The sequence below is a fragment of the Vulpes vulpes genome, chromosome 12 (assembly GCF_048418805.1).
Source record: "Vulpes vulpes isolate BD-2025 chromosome 12, VulVul3, whole genome shotgun sequence".
Classification (NCBI taxonomy): domain Eukaryota; kingdom Metazoa; phylum Chordata; class Mammalia; order Carnivora; family Canidae; genus Vulpes; species Vulpes vulpes.
In genome coordinates this window covers 49737507-49761969 of record NC_132791.1, presented here as the reverse complement: position 1 = coordinate 49761969, position 24463 = coordinate 49737507, and the positions used below count along the sequence as shown (strand labels likewise).

At 45.4% G+C, this 24463-nt stretch overlaps 1 protein-coding gene across 1 annotated transcript in view; it reads right to left on the bottom strand.

Annotated features, from left to right (window-relative positions):
- SPOCK1 (SPARC (osteonectin), cwcv and kazal like domains proteoglycan 1) overlaps positions 1–24463 on the bottom strand; it is a 490834-nt gene that overhangs the window by 17638 nt on the left and 448733 nt on the right. Inside the window, exon 7 of the mRNA XM_072728537.1 lies at positions 2368–2484. Within this exon, the coding sequence (XP_072584638.1) occupies positions 2368–2484 (117 nt within the window). The remainder of the gene's footprint in view (positions 1–2367; positions 2485–24463) is intronic.

The window sequence follows — 24463 nt, the reverse complement described above, 5'->3', positions numbered from 1 at the left end:
CCTGAGGACATCCAGCTGGCTTGTGGGCCATGCTTGAGGATGGGCAGCGCAAGGCAGGTGATACAGCGGCCATGGCTAAGGTCCTAATGCAGTTGACTGCCCACTCTCTGCTTAGCAGGGGCGGGTGGTGAGGGGTACCTATGTGCATTACCAGTCCATGCTTGAAGGATGTAGAACATATAGCAAAGTGCTTAAACCCTTTTAAAAGCCCCTCCCCCACCTTTTTTTAAAAAAGGGCCTATACTGTCCAGAAACCAGTAAAGTTAGTGCAGCACCACCACCTCTGAGCTCTCCTAGAACCCTCTGCTTCCTTTTACTGTCAGTTCATCATTTCATTAGATGCTAAGCTCCTCAAGGGCAGAGACTGCCACAAGTAGCCTCCGCCAGTGCAAGCACATAGGAAGTGCTCAGTGAAAGCATTTGTTAAAAGAAGTTCTCCAGCTACTTACTGCAGTTTGGCCCTTCCAACATAAAAATCAATTTTTATTAAAAATTAAAATCAATTTTTAACTTTATTCCCATTGATACTTTAGAACATGGCCTAGAAAACTTCCCCCTTCTCAAGGAAAACTCGGGGACAAAATGTGGCCTGTTCTTTGAAGGTCATGATTGAACAATCTCTATGATGAGGATGTCCTTAGGGCTGCTAAGGAAAGCAAGATGATTTACTCTGACACGAAATGGCTCCACAGTTTTATATAGAATATATTAGGTAATATGCATCAATTTTATAGGATATTAACATTTTAATACATGGCAAAGAGAAGCTTACTGCTCAGTAACCACCAAAAAGAAGTGCCAAGTTTGTTGGGCAGTAGTCAGTCTAAAGGTCAAGCCCCGTCCCCCAATGCCCATTTGGAAGGTTCTAGAGAAAAGGCATCTGCATCTGTTATCAAGAGGTGGAGGAAAGAAAATAGCCCTTCTCGTCGGCCCCAAGCATGTGGAACTTGTAAGGATCTGTGGTTTCTTCTTCATAACTCCTAAACTGATTAAAACATCTCTCCCTTCTATGGCCTTGTGGGCTAACCAAGCCTTGTTCCTTTATATTCCCTTCACTGCAATTACTTCAGGACATCAAATCTAAAAGCCTCTTTAGGGACTCAATTTGCTTCTGGCCAAGGGCAGGTCTTTTGCTAGTTCCCCAGCTGTCTGCAAAGGAGTCTCCTGGGACTTGAGGCTGCAAGGAGCAGCTCTCTGCACATCAATCTGCTCTTCCTTGAAAGGTTGTTCAGAAAGCCTGAGGGCCTGGCTGCTCCTAGATGATTCCAGGGAAAACTTCCTCTAGACCATCTGTGAATTAATTGTTCACAAACTCCCAAGGAAGCCTCTGGCAGGAATGGAAGAAGAAGAAACTATCTTCTTCTTTTCCACAGACTCAACCACCTGAAACCACTCTTTGGATACTTAGATCCTGAGGAGCAAGATCCAAACTAGTGAAAGAATTGGTCCCCTAGATCAATATTCTCCACCAGCAAATACAGCTACAAGCTGCAAAGAATAACTCAAAATTAAGGCGATCATTTGCATGCTGGCCAAAGTGGTTAAGCTCTAGATCCCAACAGTTGCAAAACTCTAGGTCATTGAAAAGCTGTGTTGTTGAGTATGACAGTCTGAGCCAATGGAACACATTGTGGAGAAGCTTACCCTCAAGGGTCTTTGAGTTCAAGGCACTGAGAGACTCCAACAAGGTACAAAGATGCTGACCCACTCTGAGTTTTCTCTTTAACTTATGAAGAGTCTCCAAATATATGCTCTGCCAATGCACTCAAGGAGGAGGGGATAAATTATTAAAGATATACAGTGTGGCTTATAAAAGTTGAACATCAGGAATGACTTCAACACTCCAATACAGAGGTCTGATTAAATAAATTATGCCTGTAACTTGGGATTCTATGTAAGCTGTTACAAAGTGTAATACTGCTCAACAAAATAGAAGGTCCAGGTATGCTGCGAGGTGATATAAGGTCATAAAACAGCCTGTGAAGTGTGTGTTGTATGTATATACAAAGACACAGATGATTTTTTTTCCTGTATGGAAAGGAAAAAAAAATGGAAGTATATACCACAACATGCTTACAGTTGTTAAATAGTTTAAATAGTTTTTGTATTTTTATATACCCTTAATGTATTTTCCAAAATCTATACTAAGCATAGGATAGTTTTGTGGCCAGACTTTAAAAAAAGTAAGTTGTTATATGGAAGAAGGGGAAATGCTTTGGATTCAAGAAAATATGTTAAGTCAGTGTGTACATTTAATGTACTTTCTTTGATTACCCGAAAGTGCTATTGCTAAATCCACAGGGTCCAGTAACTAAGGAAACACGGTATATAAAATGAACTAAATTCATGACAGTGAGGTGGGCTTACTGCCTTGGGCTCCATCAGAGCTGGTGGGCTTGATGACTCTGTTGGCATCCTCGTGAAGGGCTCCAAACCAGTCTTTCAGCCGGGAAGCAAGGTTCCTCAACTCCTTATCCGTGCAGGCTGCAGAAGAACAAATGGAAGAAACAGTGACTTTTGCATGGACTTTTCCCATGGACTTTCCTCTCATTAACTCTCTGGCCTCAACATGCAATGCCATCCACAAAGCCACGCTCAAAACAAACCTCCCTCTCCAACCATGATGCAACCCCTTAGCAGCTCCTCCCCCCTCCCGCCCCACGAAAACAGCCCAAAGATGCTGCCATCACAGGTAAGGAGCTCGACAGAAAACCGAGACTCCTGGGGTAAACCACATTGTTCAGAACTGAATCTGGACTGCCTCTGAGCTGTTAAAATCAATGCTAATGGTCTCACAGTTGTGCACCAGCCTCCAAAGACTGTCACAGATCCCTCACGCTAACTCGATAGAACTTGCTGTAGCAGTTTGCCGGAGATCACATTTTCCACTATGCTCATGCCAAGAGATTAACACTCAGGAATAGCGAACATCCTAGGCTGCCTACAACTCTGAAAGATCCCAGTAACAACAGCTTATAAATTTTATTTTATCCCAAGGTTGGGATTTGTGCATGTGGTCTATTTTGCTGGCCTTCTGGTAGACTGACTTGACTTTCCCCTACAGACATTTGGATGTCACCTTCATGCAAGAGTCCTTTCTATTTGCACACAGCCTATCTCTAACTATGAGGCTCCTCTTTGGGGTTCATCATAGGAACTGGAGCCAAGGAATACTCTGTTTGAAAATAGGAAGAAAACCTAGATGGATGGATGGGTAGGAGGGTGCAAGCTCTGTGACGGTCTCTAGGGTGCTGAAGTAGGGCTTGAGGGGAAAATCTCCAAAGGAGGAACAATGATGTGGGTAAGGGAGCTGATCCACCCTCCCTTCCAGATATTACCCAAATGCCGGGTATAGAAAATTCTGATTAAGGGTCCAGGCAGTGGCCTACTGCCAAGGGGTGGAAAAACCCACCGTTAGCATCTGGAGGGGCAGAAATTGGAGACCCAAGCAGCCAAAATTCCAATAAGAAGGGACAAAGACACGGGCACTGAGGGGGGCACTTGACAGAATGAGCACTGGATGTTATGCTATATGTTGGCAAATTGAACTCCAATAAAAAAAATATACAAAAAAAGGGACAACGACATGAACCCCACAACTGTCTTTTTGCAAATTCTAAAGCTACAGGAGCCAGGCAGCACAGAAGCCAAGCAAAACACCATTATAGCACTGAACCAAGTTCTGAATATCTCATGGAGCTGATGGGATGTAAATAAAGGCTGGACTGCCAGTCTAGACGGATCCCCAGCATCAGGCTGTCTACTGAAAGGCATGGGGGCAAAGAGGAATGAGTAGACAGTCTTGCCAAAACTCCAGTCCAGCCTTCAATCAATGCAGGCTCTCACTGAATTGAGGTCATCAGCCTCCATCTGCCTCCCAAAGAAGAGAACAGTATCCTACGGATCTTCTTCCGAGAATACAGCCAAACTTCCCAGACCTCAGGTGGAAAGTTCTTCCCGACTCTCCATTTGACTAGGGGATTGGGGGGAGAGGTGTGGTGAGCAAGCCCAGGCTGAGTCTGTAGAATCTTAGTGCTCCCATAACTGCTCTCCTCATTCCAGCCAGGATCCAGATCTATACTCTGTAAGGCATGGAGGGTATGCATTATTCATATTCATGTTATTAAGGACCTCAAGATGCTTAGCTTTGCTTTTAACAACTAGGACACGACTGTATCCTAAAACACCACCCAGGTAATGGGACTAAGACCTGTCGTTTCCAGGCAGCAAAGTAGAACAGCTCTGTGCTCACAGTGCCCCTGTAATGAATCCCAGATTTACTACTTCCTCACTGTCTGACCCTAAGAAGTCACTACTTCTCAGGACCTCAGTGTCCTCCTCTGTAAACCTAGGGTATCATTACGTGGCCATGAAGTGGACCAAGTATGTAGAGGACTTACATAGCACATGGTACATATCAGTTGTTCAGCATGGGCCAGCTATGATTTAATGGGAGGTTTATAGATAAGCCCCAAGCACACATCACAGCATTCAGAAAGCCAGTAAGACAAACAAACCTCAACCAAACTGGCGTTGGCCACATAAGAGGCTGGGGAAAATGGATGCCTGCACTATCCAGTAGAGCTGCCATGAGTCAGATGTGCCTATTTGCATTAACAATAATTTAAATAAATAAAAAAGTTAAAATCTAGTTTTCCGGTCACATCCACTGCATTCCAAGTGCTCCACAGTCACACATGGCTGGGGAGACCATGTGGGATAGCACAAGTATAGTGTTTCCTCAATGCCAAGTAACATCAGATGAAGTCAGCTATCCCTTTGGGATTTCCAACTTTTTGAGTTTCATCATGATATTATGTATCTGATACCTCCTGATACTCCTTCCCTTTGGTATTTTAATTTTGGGAGTTTATTTTAGAGAGCGAAAGAGCATGAACACGGGGGAGAGGGAGAGAGATTAAGATCTCATAACCCTGAGATCAAGACCTGAGCCGAAACCAAAAGGCAGACACTCAACTGCTCAACCGACTGCACCACTCAGGCACTCCCATCCTCCTTTGGTGCTTACAGTTGGGTGGAGGAAGATCCCACAGCTGCTCAAGCCAGGAACCAGCATCTCATGCTAAGCCATGCACATCGCCAGAAGGGGACTGTGACTCAAGGGTTTGCTTCAAGAGCAGGTCCATGGTGACACACTGATTGGCAGCCCCAACTCCAAAGCTCAGGATAGAGCACTCACTTTTATGACTTTTCAGATGCCAAACAGCTCATGTCGGGAGAGGATGTGGTCTGTTTTCCTGATGGGAGTGGGGTGTGGGCTCTAGAGTCAATCTCACATTTGAAAATCGAAAATTAATAGCATCTATTTCTTCTCAATTGCCATGCACACCATCTATTCTAAATGTTCTCTGAGCAGAGAAAATTGCCAAGTCAACTTGCAAAGGAAATGAATCCTCGTCTCACACTGCAGGATAAATTAGTCAGTCATGTTTAACTAAACCCTGACAGATGTGCAGGTAATCTATATCTTTAGAAGACTGCTGAATTTCCCACAGGCTTTCCAAAGTACACAGGCTCTGGATGGCTGATGGAATCAGGCACTGGAATCTTAAAAGAGCGAATCTGTCACTCAGGGAAAGGTGCGCAAGCAAGATGCCATTGGCTTGGGTGGAGAGAGATCAGATAGCTGGAACAGAGATAGGAGGCACTCAATTAGTGGGTCCTATTCACTTGCTGTGTCCTCCACTCAATGGTCCTTTTGGGGACAAAGTCAGGCACAGTTGGCCTGGAGCTAGATACATCCCAGGGAAAGAAAGAAAGATGATAGCCTGCAGAGCACTATTTGTTAAGACTGGGTATTCCAGCCACAAAAGACACACTAGCAACGGGCAGGGGAGGGGGCTGCCTGCCTTTTAAGGTTCCTGTCATAGTCTTGGATAAAGGTATGAACTGAGGATTGATGTTTTCAGAAATGGGGGGATTCAAAGGGTACCTCCCACACACTCCATTCCTTCCTTGGGGAAAAACAACTTTTGGGGGAGAAGAAAACCTTTACAAAACCACAGCCACCTGCCATTTTCACTTGGTGCCCTGAGGTAGACCAATCCTTGGGATTTCTCAAGAGGGGGATCTGAGCTCTCCTTCCAGTGACAGAAGCCAGCACTCAGGCCACAGGCATCAGGCCCCTGCATGTGAATCCTCAGAGGAAGAGATGGTGCTGCTCTGGAAGAGGATTTGATTCACTCATGCAGGCTAGGACTGGATCCCCTTCGCTGCTGGGTTACCTTGGGAGTAAAGGAGGCCAGCCTGTCCTCTTTGTTCCCTACCTGCCTTTCTTTCCCCTCCTGCCTTCCACCCAGGCTTTGGCTCACTTTAAACTGCCCCTATTCTCCCGAGTGTCTCTGCCAGCATTCTTTTCCTCAGGGATTGCACACTTGCCTTCTTGTGGCCACAGGTTAGACCTCATCAGTTTTTACAGGACCTCAGTCCACTCCGGCCTGCCTGGAGTGTAGGCAGCATCCCTGCCTCCTCCTCTGGTGGAGAAATGGCCCTACCAGGCACTCGTATCTTCAGGGCACACATCTGGGAAGTGTCGTGGATCCCTACAGAAAGTGCTCTGCCTCTCGCCAGGCTCTACTGCCTTCATTCCAGTCCTCATCCCCGCCCTTACCTCCCACCAGGAAGACTGGATCAGGATCCTAAGTGGTTTCCGGTCTTTTATCCTATGTTCTCCTTCTCCATCCAGCAGCCAAAGTGGTCTTTCTAAAGTGATCAAGTCACTTTCCTGCTCAGCTACTTCAGAGGCTCCTCATCACTCCACAGGCAAGTCCAAATCTATAGTGTGGCCTGTGCATTGATGGCAGTGCCCTGTCCCCCTCTGATCTCCCTCCTCTCCTCCTTGGGCTCCATGCTCCATCCTCACTGTCCTTTCCAGATGCTGCTGCAACCCTAAACACTCTCCTCTCCTTGTGTGCTAATGCCAATTTCTCCGTCAGATCTCTCAGAGGGCTTCCCTAACCCTCAGGAGAGAAGAGTTGCCCATTTATGGACTTCCAGTGTCTTGCTCCTGGGATGGGATTCATCGCACCTGTGACTTCTTCACTGTCCCTCTTCCCCTCTACATAGTAGCAGCACAAAACACCCCAAGTCTGGCTCAGCTCATGGGACCCAGCATCTTAGGCAGCCAGTTCCTGGCATGAGGAATGCTCTCGACACATACTTACTAACTGAGCATAATATAACCCTCTTGTTGCCTTTTGTAGACTTCAATTTATCCACCTGCAACATGGCATAATAAAGCTCAGCTCACAGCATTATTGCATGGAATGGGATAATATCAGTAAAACACAGCTCACAGCTACTGGTATATAGCAGAGACTTAACAAATCTACGTTCCTCTTCCCATATCCCAACTGTCTGCATAACGTATTACCATTTTATCCTTATGCTTAAGCCTGAGGAGATGCTTGTGCTACAGAAAATAGTATCTCTCCTTTACTTATTTGGTAGGTGGGTCACAAGATTCGACTTGCAGCATATGGCTGCCTTCTCCCAAAGAGAAAAGCTCCCTGATGGGCGGGTTTGGTCTGACTTTCCCTGTGCCTGTATTCTCAGCACTTACTAAGGATGGACACATAGTTTTCCAAAATATATATATATTAAAAGAAAACAGGAATGCACGAATGAGCACAGTGGTTGCAAGTTCCCAAAGTCACACAGTTATCAAGTGACAGCGACAGGATTTGGATCCAGACTGTGTTCTTACTGGGCTACTCCTGGGTGCTGGACTGGCTCTTTGCATTGACTGGGCTCGAGGGAAGCCAGTATTAACTGAGGCAGTGAATAGACTTGGTCTAGTTTCTGGGTTGGAAAAAAATCAAAATATCAGGCCCTTGCATGTGAAGGAAGCTTTGCCAATGAAGCAGGTGAGGCAGCTGGATGAGTGTTAGAGGAATGAAACCAGGCTCTGCCTTCATTAGCTTTGGCGTGAGAACAGCAGTCCTGTGGAAGGCACAAGCAGCCTGCTGCCTTCCTGTTATGCTCCCTGAGGCCTGGATCACATGTGCAGCCGCTGGGGCTTCATTAGAGAAAAGCATAGTGCCACTGCGCATTACTCCAAAATGGACAAAAAGACAGCTTTCTCCCCTAGGAAAGCCTGGCACTCAGGCAGAGAAGGGCCCAGGTAATTTGGTGCTCTCCCAGTGGACTTTTCCAGTCTGTTTGGAAAATATGAACAAAATGCAATAAGCAAGTGTAAATAAGGCACATATGCCTCCATGGAAGGTATACGGCACAGGGAAGGAAACGTGATCACTTTTGCCCCCTGAGCACCCTCTCCCAGGTCCACCCAAGGCCTAGAGCTTTAAGGGACTTTGAGCTAGACTGGATTTGAATGCAGACAGTGAGCAAGTAAAACAGGAGAGGGGCACCTGGGTGGCTCAGTGGTTGAGCGCATGCCTTCAGCCCAGGGTGTGATCCCCCGGGTACTGGGATTGAGCCCCGCATCGGGCTCCCCGCAGGGAGCTTGCTTCTCCCTCTGCCTATGTCTCTGCCTTTTTCTGTGTGTCTCTCATGAATAATAAAATCTTAAAAACAAAAGGTAGGAATACATCATGAGCGACCCAACTGATGGATGAGAAAGAGGCACCGGTGCCAATACTATAGGGCAGAAAAGTGGTCATAGGGTTGTTGCAGCCCTAGTGAGGTGCTAAGGGAGGAGAGAGGGGTGTTCTCATCTGTTAATATTTGCTTGTGGGGCAGTGAGCCCAGGCCATAGGTCCTGAGGGACACAGAGAGGGCTGCTTCTCAAGTGAGTATTGGTTAATGGGTTCCACCTGCCCCTGGCCACCGTTGTGCCATCTTCCCTGTGTCCCTCAGACAAGGCCCAGGGCTGGCAAAGAGCTGGTGAGGAAGTTTCAGATAAGTAATGGTACCTGGAAGGGAGGAGCCAGGAGCCAGGAAATCCAAGCTTCTAAAGTGCTTTCAAAGGGGGGAATTGGTATTTCAAGCTGGTGTCGGCTTATTGATGACTCTGGGGGATGAAGGATACTCTAAAAAGGCCCCTCGGAGGAAAGGACAGAAAACCAGAGGCAAGGAGACAACCAGAAAGATTAAAAAAAACAACAACTTGGAAATGATAGAAAGTAGAGGTGGAGACAGAAACTCTGTATTCCCAGCTACAGTGTTAATGTCTAACAGAATAACAGCTAGTGAGTGAGCGTGTGTGTGTGTGTGTGTGTGTGTGTGTGTGTATGTGTGTATGTTAAAATTCTAACTGAAGCCCCATTTGAACACTCAACTGGGGACGTGTGAAAATGGCAGACCTGACACACAAGTGCCGCAGGCTACCTGGAGACTCGGCCAGGGCACCAGTTACTGGTGGACTCTTGTAACTCATGAAGTCCTTCAGCTAAAGGGCCAAAGAAGAAAACACTTCATCCGTCACGTGGCCCCAGTGCCTTCTGCCACCAGGCCTCACCGAATGCTTAGCTCAAGGCTCCAGAAGAGGTTAGTATGAAAATGGCTAGAATTTAATTTAAACTTCAGTGCCTCTGAAGATAATTAAGCAGTTGGGCCAGACCAGCATTGTCCCTGGAGCAGGTGGGCAGGCCTCAGAAATGGAGACCTTGGAGGCGGTCTTCCCCGGCCCTCCTGGGTGCCGTTGGGCGCAATTACTTAATCACAGCAACACAGGGTCAAGGCACGTCCGGGTGCACGCAGTTAGCCTCCTTCAGGCAGAGGTGCAGGGCTGAGCAGGGCCGGGTTGGAGCATCTCGAGGCTGCCTCCCTGCGCCACGCCCGGGATCCACGTCACCCTCGGGTACCTGCAGGGTCCTGCCCCCACCCCCCCCACCCCTTGGGCCTGGGGCCCTCGAGCGGGTGTAGACTGAGCACCCGGCAGGTAGCCGGATCGGGGGTTGCACAGGAACCCTGAGGACGGTGCTCACTCCCCGGGGCTTGAGGGAGCGGGAGGCGAGCGGGGCCACCGCCCGCAGGGACACCTGCTCCAGCAGACCGGGCCTCTCAGGGAGAAGGGCTGCTTCTGCTCGGAGGAGCTTCGAAGGCAGCCAGCAGGCCCTGGTTTCACGGGGTCCCGGGGCGGCGCAGAGTGAGGCGAGGCTCTGGACAAAGCTGGGGCTGGGCTAGGTCTGCTCGGCCCTCCCAGCTGCGACCAGACAAGTGACTATTCCAGCCTCCAGCTCCCTCAGGTGCAGGCAGGTGAAGCGCAGGCACCGCAGGGCCTGTGGGAGGGCCGCACTGGGACCCCCGCCCCGGGGAGCTGTGTGGGCTCATGTACTGTTGATGTGTGTGGACACCGGGCAGCACCAGAACCCACCAGAGGGAGGAGTAGGGACATGAAGGTCACACGCGGAGCATCTTCACATCAGTGACCACCTTAGCTAGCCAGTAAGATACGATTCTCCTGGTTTTTCCAGAGGTTAGGTGACATCAGCAAGGTCCTGCGAATGGCCCGTGGCAAGACAGAGATTCGAACTCAGGTCTCTGAATTCACAGTGCACTTGATCGGCTCTCCCGCCACAACACCAGGGGCCTCAGCGGGACCTCCACCCAGGCCCCGGCAGGCCCAGGGCCACCTCCACACAGGAAGGTCCTCACATGCCGAGTGCAGGAGCCTGGGCAGGACCGCGCGCCCTCCCCACACACAGCAGGCCCCGTGGCTCAGAGCCCGGCTCACGGGTCTCACAGCCCTGGGTTTGAATCTCCGCTCCCAGTGTGTGAGCTGTTGTTCTCTACCTAAATCCCTGTTCTTCTCGAAGCCTCTCCCTCCCACCCATAGGTACATGGGGATACTGAGAGTATCAGCCTGACCAGGTTGTGGTGAGGATTTGGGGCAAGGATTAGGCTTTCAGAAACCAACAGGCAAGAATGGCCACCTTCCCTTCAGAGGAGCTTGCACAGCAGGTAGTGCTCACCTCTGGGAGGTAACAGATGATGAACTCTCAGCCTAAGCAGGTTTACTGACCAGAAGCATGAATGAGGCTTCCCAAGGGGATTTCTAAAGGTTATATAAGGTGAATCCCTATTTCTTTCTTTTTTTAATATTTTATTTATTTATTCATGAGAGATACAGGGAGAGAGAGAGGCAGAGACACAGGCAGAGGGAGAAACAGGCTCCATGCAGGGAGCCCGATGCGGGACTCGATCCCGCGACTCCAGGACTCCAGGATCATGTCCTGGGCCAAAGGCAGGCGCTAAACTGCTGAGCCACCCAGGGATCCCATCTATCTATCTATCTATCTATCTATCTATCTTTCTTTCTTTCTTTCTTTCTTTCTTTCTTTCTTTCTTTCTTTTTCTTTCTTTTTCTTTCCTTCCTTCCTTCCTTTCCCTTTCTTCTTTCTTTCTTTCTTTCTTTCTTTCTTTCTTTCTTTCTTTCTTTCTTTCTTTCTTTCTTCTTCTTTCTTTCTTTTCTTTCTTTTTTACATTTTATTTATTTATTCATGAGAGGCACAGAGGCAGAGATACAGGCAGAGGGAGATGCAGGCTCCCTGCAGGGAACCCGATGAGGGGAATCAATCCCCCCACCTCAGGATCACACCCCAAGCCAAAGGCAGATGCTCAACTGCTGAGCCACCCAGGTGCCCCTGAATTGCCATTTCTAATTGGAGATCTTCTAACAGAGATCTGAGCCAGGTCATACCTGCTAAATTAAATTGCGTTGTTATATGTAAATCCAGTTTTGACTTTTTAACTCTAAAACATCACTATATATGCATGTTCTCCCAGCCTGGGAGAATGTACTATTTTATGCAAAAACAGGCCTGAGCAAAGGAATGAGGGCCCCATTATTAAGGAGCTTGCTGATAAAGTCCTTCTTAAAAAGCTATCTTTGCAAAAGCTTAAAATACTGACATGAAACTTGGAGGAAAATGAGTTAAACTAATTAATGGTAGAACCTACAAGCAAAGATGGATAAATTTCCCCATTAACCCCATTACAACTATTCTTAGTAACCTGATTGGAGGAGACTTTAATGTTTCCCTTGATTCAAATGATAATTCTTCATCTGGAAAAAGAAATACATTTAGAACTTACACAACATTTGTAAATGTGCATTAGCAGAGTAACACTTATTTTTCCCGCTGAATAATCTAGACCAGGGAGGTTAGCTAAATGAAAAAAAGCTTTTAAAGCTTCAGATCAAATCCATAGCTTTTTTTCCCCCCATACTCCAGGGTAAAAAAAAAAAAAAAAAAAAAAGTGGATGTGCACACTATTGGTCAGAAATGCCAACCTGGGCTTTAGCCTTGCCTGTTTCCCAGGCACTGGGTAGGCATTTCCCTGCATGGGAATCTAGAAAAGATTAGCAGCACTGTAGAAAACAGCACCATAAACTGCAGTTTTACTGCAGGGCCTCATGGCCTTTGACTAATAAAGACACAATTAGAGAAATGACAACTGCTCTTCTTACCTAAAATCAGCAATGGTAAGTTCTTTAGGACAACCTGAGGGATACAGGCTCAATCCAAACTTCTTCATGTAGCAGGAGTGGGCATAGCCCTGGGAAAGGGGTTGGGTTGGTGATGGCCAGTCCCTGAGTGGGCAATCCCATCCACTGAAAAGAGGCAGCTGACAGTCACTTTGCATTTTGTTCATCTATTAGCTTAAGTGGCTGGGAAGGCTTCCAAGAGGAGGCAGAACTTGAGCCAAAGTCAAGTGCGGGCAGGACTTAGAAAAGGAGAAGATAGTCCAGATAGTCCTCAAAATAATAAGGAAGCCAGTTTGAAACGAAGTGACTGTTTGATTTTTGAAACTGATTTATACTTAAGATTAGCTTTGCTCAGATTAAACACACCTTTAGCATGATTAGATCTAATTCTAAATCATAAACATATATAAAAATCAAACACTTATAAATGTGTGTGTATATAAATGTAAAATGCTGTGGGTTTTTTTTAGATTTTTATTTTTATTTATTCATGAGAGACAGAGAGAGAGAGAGAGGCAGAGACACAGGCAGAGGGAGAAGCAGGCTCCATGCAGGAAGCCCGACATGGGACTCGATCCCAGGTCCCCAGGATCAGGCCCTAGGCCAAAGGTGGTGCTAAACTGCTGAGCCACCTGGGCTTCCCTAAAATGCTCTGTTTAAAGACATTCCAATATACTAGAGATTATATTAATTCTTATATACATTTTAAGGACCTTCTTCTAACCAGGTAGCTCTGAAAGTACCAGGATTAATATTTAAGGGAGAGAGAGAGAGAGAGAGTTGGGAGGGGCAGAGGGAGAGGGAGAAATCTTAAGCAGATTCCACGCCCAATGTGGACCCTGACATGAGGCTTAATCTCATGATACTGAGATCAGGACCTGACCTGAAATCAAGAGTCAGATGCTTAACTGATTGAGCCACTCAGGTGCCCCCAGAAAACCTATTTTTAAGATACAAGTAAGATGCATCTCCATTCCTACTTGGTGATTTGTTCTCAGTTTAACCTGCTCAAATTCAACATCCAAATTGGGGCATTATTAAATGGAACTTAAGTTTCTATGTTTTTCAACACCTAAAGTATCAATACAAGCATTGTAAGTTTCTACCCTTAAATATGGAATAAACTTATACTGTTATTTAATGGGTCAAGAAGCCACAAAAGACTGGTAGAGAATTGTGAATGCTAAGCTTGGAACTGGAGATCTGATCCTGATGGTCTAGGATGTGTATGGAACCTGTGATTGCCTCTTTAGTTTGGGGGTGAGAGGAGGTTGCCAGCATACTTTCATTCACAGTTAGGTGGGGGACCAGGAGTAGATTTGGGCCAAATACAAAGAAACACGAGCTTCAGTTTATCCCCTCTCACCACTGCTTCCTCTCTTAGACCAGAAGGATGATGATGTGCTATATGGACTGATGGGATGGAAAGCAGCACCACACCCTTCTTGTGACAAAGGCCCAGCAGTGCCTCCAGGGCTGCCAGAATCTTGGGTAAGAGGGTGGAGATTGGGGCTGGCATTGAGAACTCCCATTTGGGATTGAGGTCAGAATGGAATGGCCTCGAGAATACCTGGAGCAAACATGGCCTGGCATCTTCGCTTTCATGCTTCTGGTGGACAAACTGACAGATGACCTAGATAGATAGAGCAGAATCTGAGGAAGAACTGCCTCCTGACCCCATCAAGGGTATCTTAAGCTATTCCAAATCCTGCCAGGTTCAGTGTTGGACTCATTGTTCTTCTCACCCTTCAGATCGTGTAACTCTAAATTTATCTCCACTCTGGCAGCCTGAGGGCATAAATGAGTAGAGCGACCCAGCTCCATGTGACTTCCTATGGGCTCCAAGAGGACCTTGTGCCTGGCACAAAGATGAAATAGTAGCAACTGTGATTTCTATAGCTAGAAACACTACTATCTTTGATCAAAATTGCCTGTTTGGAGACCTAGTATCTAACGCAGCAGCATGACATAGCTAGCAATTTGCCTCTTCCTCTCCAAATATCATATAATCAACAATATAAACAGAACAAAATCATAAATTCCATTTTTAGTAAAACTACAGGAGAGATAAAGAATCCCTAGCTTTCAACAATATAGCAGAAGCCAGCCAGACAGAGGCAAAATGTCCAGGGCCAACAAAAAAAAATAAAAAATATGTTTCTGATAGGCAAAGGGCTCCTCCTGAAGTCATAGACCAGTATTTTCTGTTAAGTAAGGACGAAAGAATCTAAAGGAAAGGATAGGGTACAAATCAAGCAGAAGCTGCACGGGAAGAAAAACCAAAAGTAAAAAAAAAAAAAAAAAAGCAGAAAAAAAATGAAGTGGTTTAGGGCAGCAGGTCTCAGAAAATGCCCACAAAATTGTTCTTCCTGTAGGCAAGAGGCTCACTCCAAAGTTCAGCTGTGATTATAGCATGAGAACTGGAGAAAGGGTGAGCAGAGCTGTTTCACAGAAACAGGAAAGGCAGAAAATATAGAGCAGCCATTTTATCAGAAAGTCCTGTTTCACAGGTGACTGAGTGAAGCAGAAGCTTTTAGATTGTGAAGTCTACAAAGCCAGATGAGTTCCTCCCTTCCATCTACTGGGCTCCCTTTGAAATAGGCAGGCAAATCAAGTCTAACTTATTCCAATATATTTTTTAAAGATGCTGGCATGTTCATTTATATTATATATGAAGAAACTATGGAAAAGAGCAGTAAAAGGTAGCATAGAATACTCAGCAGAAAAAATGGAAAAGGTGAAAATGTGGCCCAAGTATAACACCATGAATTAAAGTGAAACAATCACCTTCATGAAGAAAGAAGATAAAACAACATACAAGAACTCAGAGATGAAGACACACTAGTGGAAATGGCATGTGAGCACTTAGATACCAGGAAAAGAGTAAGAAGGAAAAGCAAGTGCATAGAAATGAAGGCACAGTGAAAAAAGCACAAAGGAGTACAGACACTAGAAAACTCAGTAAAAGAGAAGGATGCCAGAAAGTATAAGGATGCCTTGTAATATGACAAGGAAAGATGGAAGGAATTACAAAGGATTACAAAGTAATGACAGTGGCAGAGGAGAGGCAAAGGAATTCCTACATGTACATAATGGAAGCCTCTAAAGAGACAAGAGAAAACAATGGAGCAGGGCATATATTTAAAATATAATTTGGGGCACTTGGGTGGCACAGTCAATTAAGCGTCTGCCTTTGATCAGGTCATGATCTCAGGGTTCTAGGATCAAGCTCCACATTGGGCTCCCCACTAAGTGGGGAGTCTGCTCATGTGCTCTCTCTCTCTCTCAAAAAAAAAAAAAAAAAAAAGCCCTACATATTGAAAAGGCACAGCACCAGCCAGGGAAAAATCAACCTCGAATGGCCAGTGCCAAGATCAATTCTAATGAAGTTATTGGATTTTAAAAATAAATACTGACACAGCAGCAGAAAAGATATCCAAGGACCATGTGAGAGAAAAAACAATAAGGCTGCCCGCAGATTTCAAAACAGCAAAATTCAAAGTCAGAATCTATAGAACAGCATCTAGAAGGAAGTCAAGGAAATGTTGAGCCATAACTTTTATATCCACATGAACCACCCACGAAGAATAAATGCTACAGAAAACCACTTTTAAGCATACAGTAACATGGAGAGGATGGTTTCCATGAGCCCTCCAAAGGAGCTACTGGAGGACTCACTGTAGTCCACTATGGAGAGGACTTGGAAAATGCATTTATTTATGAATGAACACGGGTAGAGATTAGAGTGACAGATAAGAATGCAAAAAGGAAAAAAAAAAGAGGGGAAGGGAAGTTGCATTGTAAGGCAAGTGTGCTGGTTGCCTCATTTGGGGATCAGATAAAAGCACCAAAAAAATGACAAATCAAGTAACAAAAGAGTAAATATGTTTTATAGAACAAAGGAAAACCCTAAGAGGAAAAGTATGTTAACTATTATCAAGTGACAGAGGTGAAGTGAAAACAGGGGAAGGAAGGAGAATGGAAGGATCCTATTAGTGTCACCATTTAGGTGATAACATCCCTGATTTCAGAAGAAGGATACACATGTCATCTCCCTGTAACAAGACAGAAGATAGAACACACAGTGGAAAAAAATAATAAAGGAAGACATAACCAGAAATAACTGAGCTGATTGAACCAAACATAATTTTTTACATCAAAAAATCTAAATGGGTTAAATCTGCCTCTTAAAAGGGTAAGATTTTATTTTCAGACTGGGTCACAGAGAAAAACCCAACTCCATGCCGATAACAAGAGACATGTAACAATGGTAAAGTAATTCAGAAAGGTTCCTAGATGTTTTTTTTTTTTTTTAAGTTCTTATTTATTTGAGAGAGCGAGTACACATGAGTAATGAGTAAGGGGATGAGCAGAGGGAAAGGGACAAGCAGACCCCATGCTGAGTGTGTTGCCAGACTCAAGGCTACATCTCACAACCCTGAGATCACAACCTGAGCCAAAACCAACAGTCGAATGCTTAACCTACTGAGCCACTCAGGCACCCTAGTTGCTAGATAGGTTTTGACTCCAAAATCCCACTTTGGGACTGTAATCTACAAGAATGTATATATGCACATTGGAGGTAACATATATACAGCTATGCATTATGGCATTATTTGAAATAGCAAAAGCCTGGAAATAATTGAGATGTCTATGGTTAAATCAATTATAGTATATCCACCCAATGGAAAATTCTTTAACAGTTATGTGTATGATATCCTGGGTTTCTGAGATACCTTAAGTTTAAAAAGCAAAGTGTATCATATGCTACTATCTGTGTTAAATGGGGAAAAATAAGAACCTGAACTTGAGTTTACTTCAAGATGTGTCAAGAACCCCTTTAAGGATGTACAATAAACTAGTAAGAATGGCCTCTGTTTTATGGGGAGTGGGACCAGGAGAGACAGTAGATAGGAACGGGACAATTCCTGAATTTCTTGCATTGGGATGTGACTAAAGAGCTCTTTGAAAAATTAAAGTCTGCCCACCCCCTACTAAATCCTGCGTCTCCTTGGTGCTGATTTCACGGTCCAAAACCACACGTGTCCAGGTGAGGTTTGCTGACCAGAAGAACAAGTGAGCAAAGGAAGGAACAGATGCAGCACGGGGTGGGAGCCCTGAAGCAGGAAGAAGCCGCAGAACTGTGAGCACAGGAGTCCTGTGAACCGTGTAACTCAGGGCAGTTTGTGCTGTCCCCCGCCCCCTGCCCAGTCAGTTCTAATGCCAATTGCTAACATTTTCCTTTTTAACCCAAAGGGTAAAAATAATCCGTAAGCTTGGGATTTTTTAAATCAATACAATCTGTGTGCTGTTCTCCATTTTGCCCCGTGACCTTGGACAGGCCTAAGTCTAATTCCAGCCCTCCCTGCGTCAGACACTCAGGGGGACATAGAGATGATTAAGATACCGGCCCTGGCTAGTGCTCAGTCTCCTCTCTCCTTATTTGTAAAAGAAGAATGTTTTCCCTCCACTGAGTACGTAGAATTTTAACAGTGAAGACCCAAGGTGCTTTCTCTCCCCAAAACACTCTTTTTCCTGGAGAACCAAGGTTCAGTTCAAGTGTGTGGTCATCTGTGGCATCTTCCCACTTACCCTCCAGGAGGATCTGATGGCCCCCTCTTGGAGTGTCTCCAGGGCCTCAAACCTCTAGTTCTGCTTTTCTGTGCTACACCACAGTGTAGTGGTTTTGTCTCTTCTGGACCCTGAGAGCCAATATAGAGCAAGGATGCTGCAACAGTCCCAAGTGTAATTATCCCCATTTCCTAGGCAGGGTATCTTGTTACAAAAAGGCACTGATGCAGGTTTGCTGAGGCACCAAGAAAATAATATGAATACTTGGAACTATGTGAAAATACTGTCCCCACCACCATAAAAACACCAAGAATACACATGATGAACAGGTCAAATAAAAAAGTGGCTGGTTGTTTGCCACTGAGGATGGGTGCAGGGGAGACTCATAACTGCCACCAGGACAAATAACTTCCAGCCAAAAGAAGATTGGACTTTGTGGGGGAAAGTGGCAGGGAGCCCCAAGTGTACACCTAACTCAATTATGGTGACTGCGTACAGAGACACACACTGTCTCCGTGAGGCCTTAGGATGCCTGGGAAGGTGACCCTATTCTCTACTTTACAGTTGAGAACTCCAAGGCCTACACACATGACAGACTTCGCCCATTCTCACCTCCACTCCCCTCAACACACGCACAAATCCTATGACTGGCATTCGAACCTTTTACCAAATGACCCAAGCCATGCTCTTCATTCCACCCACACTGACTTGCTTATGGGAATAATGGCCTGATTCTTCCACTACAGATATCACTCCGACTCCCTTGCCCAAGCAAAGGAATTACGGGGAAGCCTGGCAGCTCTGAGTTCAAGGGTCTGTGGCTACAATGAGGTCCATGGGCTTATAGATTGGCACTCACTTACGTACTAACACCTCAGACTGCAGCAGCCGAGGGTCCCTGACATCTAATTTTTCTGTTTCTCTATATGCTGTGACTGGGGGATGCTAAAACGATCCCACACACCTGGCTGGTTTCACCACTGGCTTCTCACTCCTGTCTGGATAGTTGCCACTAAGTAATTTCGTTTATCTGTGTCTCCGTGAGCTTATTTGGAAACCATGGAACGCTGCTTACAGAAAATTAAGCTTCATTTTCTTTAAGCACCCAGCCACTAGTGCAGGCAGGAGATGGTGATTTGGAGGTAACTGGCTTATGCATATGTAAACACGATGCATTTAGCAAATTATGGAGACTTCACACTTCAGAGCATTGAAGAAAACAAAAATACCTTCCAAAGAAACTCTAGTGCAATAGAGTCATTCTGAAAAGAATACAGAGTTATTGGTTTGTAAGAACAGTTGAACTCAGATACGAATGGAAAATAATGGTTTACAATGTGCAGCATGGGGGGGGGGGGCGGCGGCGGCGAGGAGCCACAAGCCCAATGTGAACAGGTTTCATTTTAAGCGGTGTTAAGGCGTCCCTAAGGACTTTCAAGAATTATAGCCCACAACGTGCCTTGAGATTGTATTACTGGTGTGATGAGGCTGCACATTTCCAACTCAATTCCACTGAGACTCTTCAGCTTCACACAATTTCCCAGCATATGTTTTTCTTCTTGGGCCTAGAGAGAGAATTCTAGGTCGACCTCAGGCTCAGAGCACCACAACCATTGAAGCACCTTTAGTGACACATCTGTCCCATTTTCCACTAGGGCTGCTGTTTCAACCCTTCCAAGATGTCTTTAGCAAGACATCGCACCAGGGAGGTGATCACGAGTCTCCTGCCACTAAGGGAAACCTTACAAGCCAGCATGGTGGGCCTGAGGACGGCTGGGGTGACTGGGTTAGGGTACTGGACTCAAGGGTTCCCAGTTCATACACCAAAGGAGAGGTGGTTTGTGTGTCTGTGGGTACTGCCTCCGTGGGCCACTGACCTGCAGTGCTCCAATGGCCAGCTGTCGCCCCTAAGGGCAGGTCCCACTCATCCACAGTAACAGCAGGAGTAATAATTTGTCCCAAGAGCTGCCATATATTAAATACCTGCTAGTGCTAACAACCACTTTGCCTTCATTGTTTTCATTTAATTCTGGGGATAACTTGTCAGAGTCATTATTATTTCTCTTACTGATGTGGAAAATAAAGCATAGAGAGGTTCGGTGGCTTTTTTTCTAGCTGCCACTGAGTGCTTATTATATGACAGGTGCTATGCATACAAGGAGGATCTCACTGAATCATTAGACCTATGAGGTTGGAAGGCAGAGACTTTCATTAATATCCACTGTCCAGCCTGTGAACTGGAAGAAGGTCTAGAGCTGGGAGTCACATTGAGGTCAAATTCAGAGCCATGTCTGTCTTGCTGGGTCCCACATTATTACTATGTTAAAAGAGCCCCTCGTTGCCAGAAAATGATGAAGAGCCAAGGAAGGAGCAATTTGGGCATTGTGGAAGTCATGCTGGTCTCTGGGACCCAGTACTTCCCCTTTCTCTCCCTAACTTCCTCTCAGCCAGAGAAGCATGCACACACACACATGGCTTCAAGTGAGAAACTTGTAAATCCTTACCACTCTTAGAGGCAGGCACTATTATTATTCCCATTTTATGGCTATGGAGACTGAGCTTGGAGAAGTTACGTCAACTAATTGAAATCAGCAAACTAGGGCTCAGGGTTTACACTCAGGCTGTCTGACTCTGGGTGGGCCCCATTCTTAGCCAGGAGGCCCTGTGACAGTCCATCTAATAATTAGAGACATGGTACTGATGGTCCAAGAGCTGGTTCTAATGAAGGTGCTGTCTCATGATGAGGAACACACACTGAAATAATGACCCTATAGTCGATTTTATGTAAGACATAGGTCAAGTGAGGATGGAAGGCTGCAAAAATATAGTTGTGCCATTACAAACAACTACAGTACTTCTAATACTAAAAAAAGATAGCAAAAAAACAACCAACCAACCAGAGTAACAGAAAGCAAACCTGGAAACCAGTGTCCAATAACAGGGATTAAATTATGGTTCACAAATGGATTGGCAGTCTGAGATGCCATGACAAGTCTGACACAGGACATAAAAATGCTTATAATAGGTTAAATAAAAAGAGAATATGAAAGTGTCTATGGTTTGATCTTACACGACATGGGGAGTGCAGACATGTGGAGAGAGAAACAGAAGTAGAGACGAGGCAGAGAAGTGGAATTATGTGATAAAAGGTAAACAGTGGGTCTGGTATGTGGAGGAGAGGAACTTTGTTCCTGCTTTTCTTCTACCTGTGGCTGTTTCCTAAGGTCTATAATGAACATCCATTAGGATATGATTTTTAAAAAGTTGTGTTTTAGGCCTAAGAATGTGTACATAGGTGAGACCAAGACAAAAAAGAGAGGATGCCTGGGTGGCTCAGTTAGTTGAGCGTCTGCCTTCGGCTCAGGTCATGATCCTGGGGTCCTGGGATGGAGCCCTGCATCAGGCTCCCTGTTCAGAGGGGAGCCTGCTTCTCCCTCTTCCTCTGGCCCTCCCCCCAGCTCATGCCTCCTCTTGCACACTCTCATGCTCTCTCAAATAAATACATAAAATCTTTTTTGAGAGAGAGAAAGAGAGAGAGTGTGTCCAACGAGGCTCAAAAAAAGTTGCCAGAGACCAGAGCATTCTCCTTGAATCGAGAGTACATGGTATTTCCAGAAAACAGTTTCATGGTGAAATTCATTTGGCAAACATTCTTTCTTTGGTGACTTGAACTGCAGAATCTCACATTAATGAGAGTTCATTTAAATTGGCTTAAGCTGAAGGATCCCAAATTTTTATGACCACAGAACACATGCATGTGTGTATAGGACATGATGTCTTGCAGTCCTGTGGAGCCCACCTTGGGAAGTGTTTGCTTACATCCATGCATAGTCCAAATGCCAACCTCTCTCTCCTAGGAACTCACTTTTCTAACATCTGTGACACTAATTAAGTTTTTCCTTTCAGCATCTCTTACAAATATTTTCAGAGTTGAAGTAAAAGCAGAATAAATATTCTTCCTCCTTTTACACAGGGGCCACCTGGATCTGTGGACATCATATCAGGTCAGAATCCTTGGTGACACACGAAACACCATTTGGTGCCTTCAGGGCTGCTGCTGCCAACAAGTATTATCATTGAACGGTATACTTTTTTTTTGAGAACTTGTTTGGCACCCTAACAGCAAGCCTGGATACTTCTCAGAGGAGGTCAGCAGGCGGCCAAGACAGTGGTGGCTGATATGCTAAACAGCATGGAGCAGGGCAGTACTGATGGCTTGGGTTATGTGGGTTCCTTATTGGACCCAGTTTTACTTGGCTATGTGGTTCCTAGTGGTGGTGTTGCCTCAAAACATTCAAGTTTACACGTATTGCTAGTCCAATGGTGGCAGTCTCAGGGCATTGAGGTTTGGGGTGTTACTGGAAATATGGCCTCGAACATAATTTATGAGCTACTTAAGCCTGCAGTGTCCAGATTATAAGTGTCCAAGACAGAGGGAGAGGAGTGAGACCCTCTTTGGTCCCTGGGCTCTATCTGAAAAAGGGACTTTCTGTGTCAATATGCCTGAGCTTATCATGCATAATAGAAGATGTACATAGCTAAAACTCAATTAATCCAATGTTCTACATCAAGGGATATAAAAGTTCCGACAGGAACAGATTCCCAAAAGGGTCACAATACAGCCTCTGCATTTAGTTCCATTTCCTTTTTAAATTCTGTGTAACCATGTGAAACCCCCACAAACTTCAACAGAAACCACCCATTTCTCTGACGGGTGTTATTCTGTATATAGCAATGGTCTTGCCAGGAAAGCCTGTCAGGGCAAAGGGCCAAAAGCCAAATGTGTTTGGAGGGGACTTCTCCAGGATGCATGATTATGATCCTATGAAATGAGGCCAGGACAAATTTAAAAAGTCTCTTCAGGCAAAAGTGAATTCTGAAAGACTCATTTTTCTACTCTCACCAAGAGAGGGCTTAAGTAGCTGTGGAGGAGAGTGTGTGCCGTGGTTATCACATTAGTCTTGGGAAATGAAATCGGCCTGTCTTTTAAAGAGCTGGGGAAGGATCCAGATGCTAGTGTTGGCAACATTCCCATTCCCATTCAGGGCACTTTTGCCACAAGAGTCTCTTCTCCCAAGACGAAGGCTGAAGGAGTCAGAATCCCTACTGGAAAGAACAGTCAGTCAGGGCTTGATGAGGTCCTGCTCTGACGCTGTAGTTCCCTGGCCCAATCTCCACAGGGAGGGTCAACAGGCCTGTCTCAGTATTTGTACACATGTGAAGGTCATCAACTGTAGAGGAACAGGGTCTCATGTTCCCCTGGGACACACGTATTCTGGACCATGTCTGTGCACCTCCGGAGGCATGAAGGGAAATAGAGACATGTATGGCACTGTTTCTTAATGTCACTAGGTCTGGACCTAGAGGACATGACACTGAACCTGACAACATATGGCAGTGAAAGGATTCCAGTCAGATGTGAGGGGTATGGAGGGAAGGTGAAGACAAAGCATCCATGTCCTGGATCTGAGACTTGGAGTTTGAAGGACATTCTTATGAAATGGCTCGAGTTAAGGCCAATGTTGCTGCTGTAAAAGGGAGGAAAGCCAAGGAAGATGGGGTTATGGGTTATGTGAGGTAGGGGCCCCTCTGGAACAAGGCCACTATGTATTGCAAAACCAGACCCCTGACAGACACTCGTGGGTTCATCCTGGGACCTTAAAAGACATGAGTTGCACTCACTATCTGTTGTGTTTTCCTTGTGAGCTCTGAGAGGGCACTCGTGTGGAGACCCACCTCACACTCTACCGTGAAGACTAAATGTTGGGCATGCAGTGCCTCAAGCATAAACACCTGGTGGGTGGTGAACAGGGTTGTTGTTCCCCCCCCTCACCCCCCGAGAATACTCACTCTCTGGCTTGCTTACTTAGGATACTTCAGAAGTGAGGAGCTGAATCATCAAATGCATATGTAAGTTCAAATTCAAATGGTATTTCCAAAACAAGCAGACTTAAAAATTTGTGGAGAACAGATTCATACCAAAAGGCAGAACCCAGATTATAAGGATATGGAGTGATGTGACAGGTCAGTCTGCCACCAACTAGTGTCTACCAGTGTAACAATGAAGGCACTTCCTGATTCTCATATATATATATATATATATATATATATATATATATATATTTAAGATTTTATTTATTTATTTGAGAGAGTGTTTTTGTATGCATGAGTAGGTGGAGGGGCCAGACAGAGGGGGAGAAGCAGACTCCTCGCTGAGCAGGGAGCCTGAAGTGGGGCTCAATCCCTGGACCCTGAAATCATGACCTGAGCTGAAGGCAGACACTTATACCGACTTAACCACTGAGCCACTGGGACACTTAACCGATTGAGCCACTCAGGTGCCCTTCACTTTAATAATTTTTTAAAATATGTGATAATATTGCAGGAATCTTTAAATGGAACCAACAAATATATAACCCTGAAAAATAATTTACTGAATACCTTAGGGAACATCATAATGAAGTCATTCACTAATGGCAT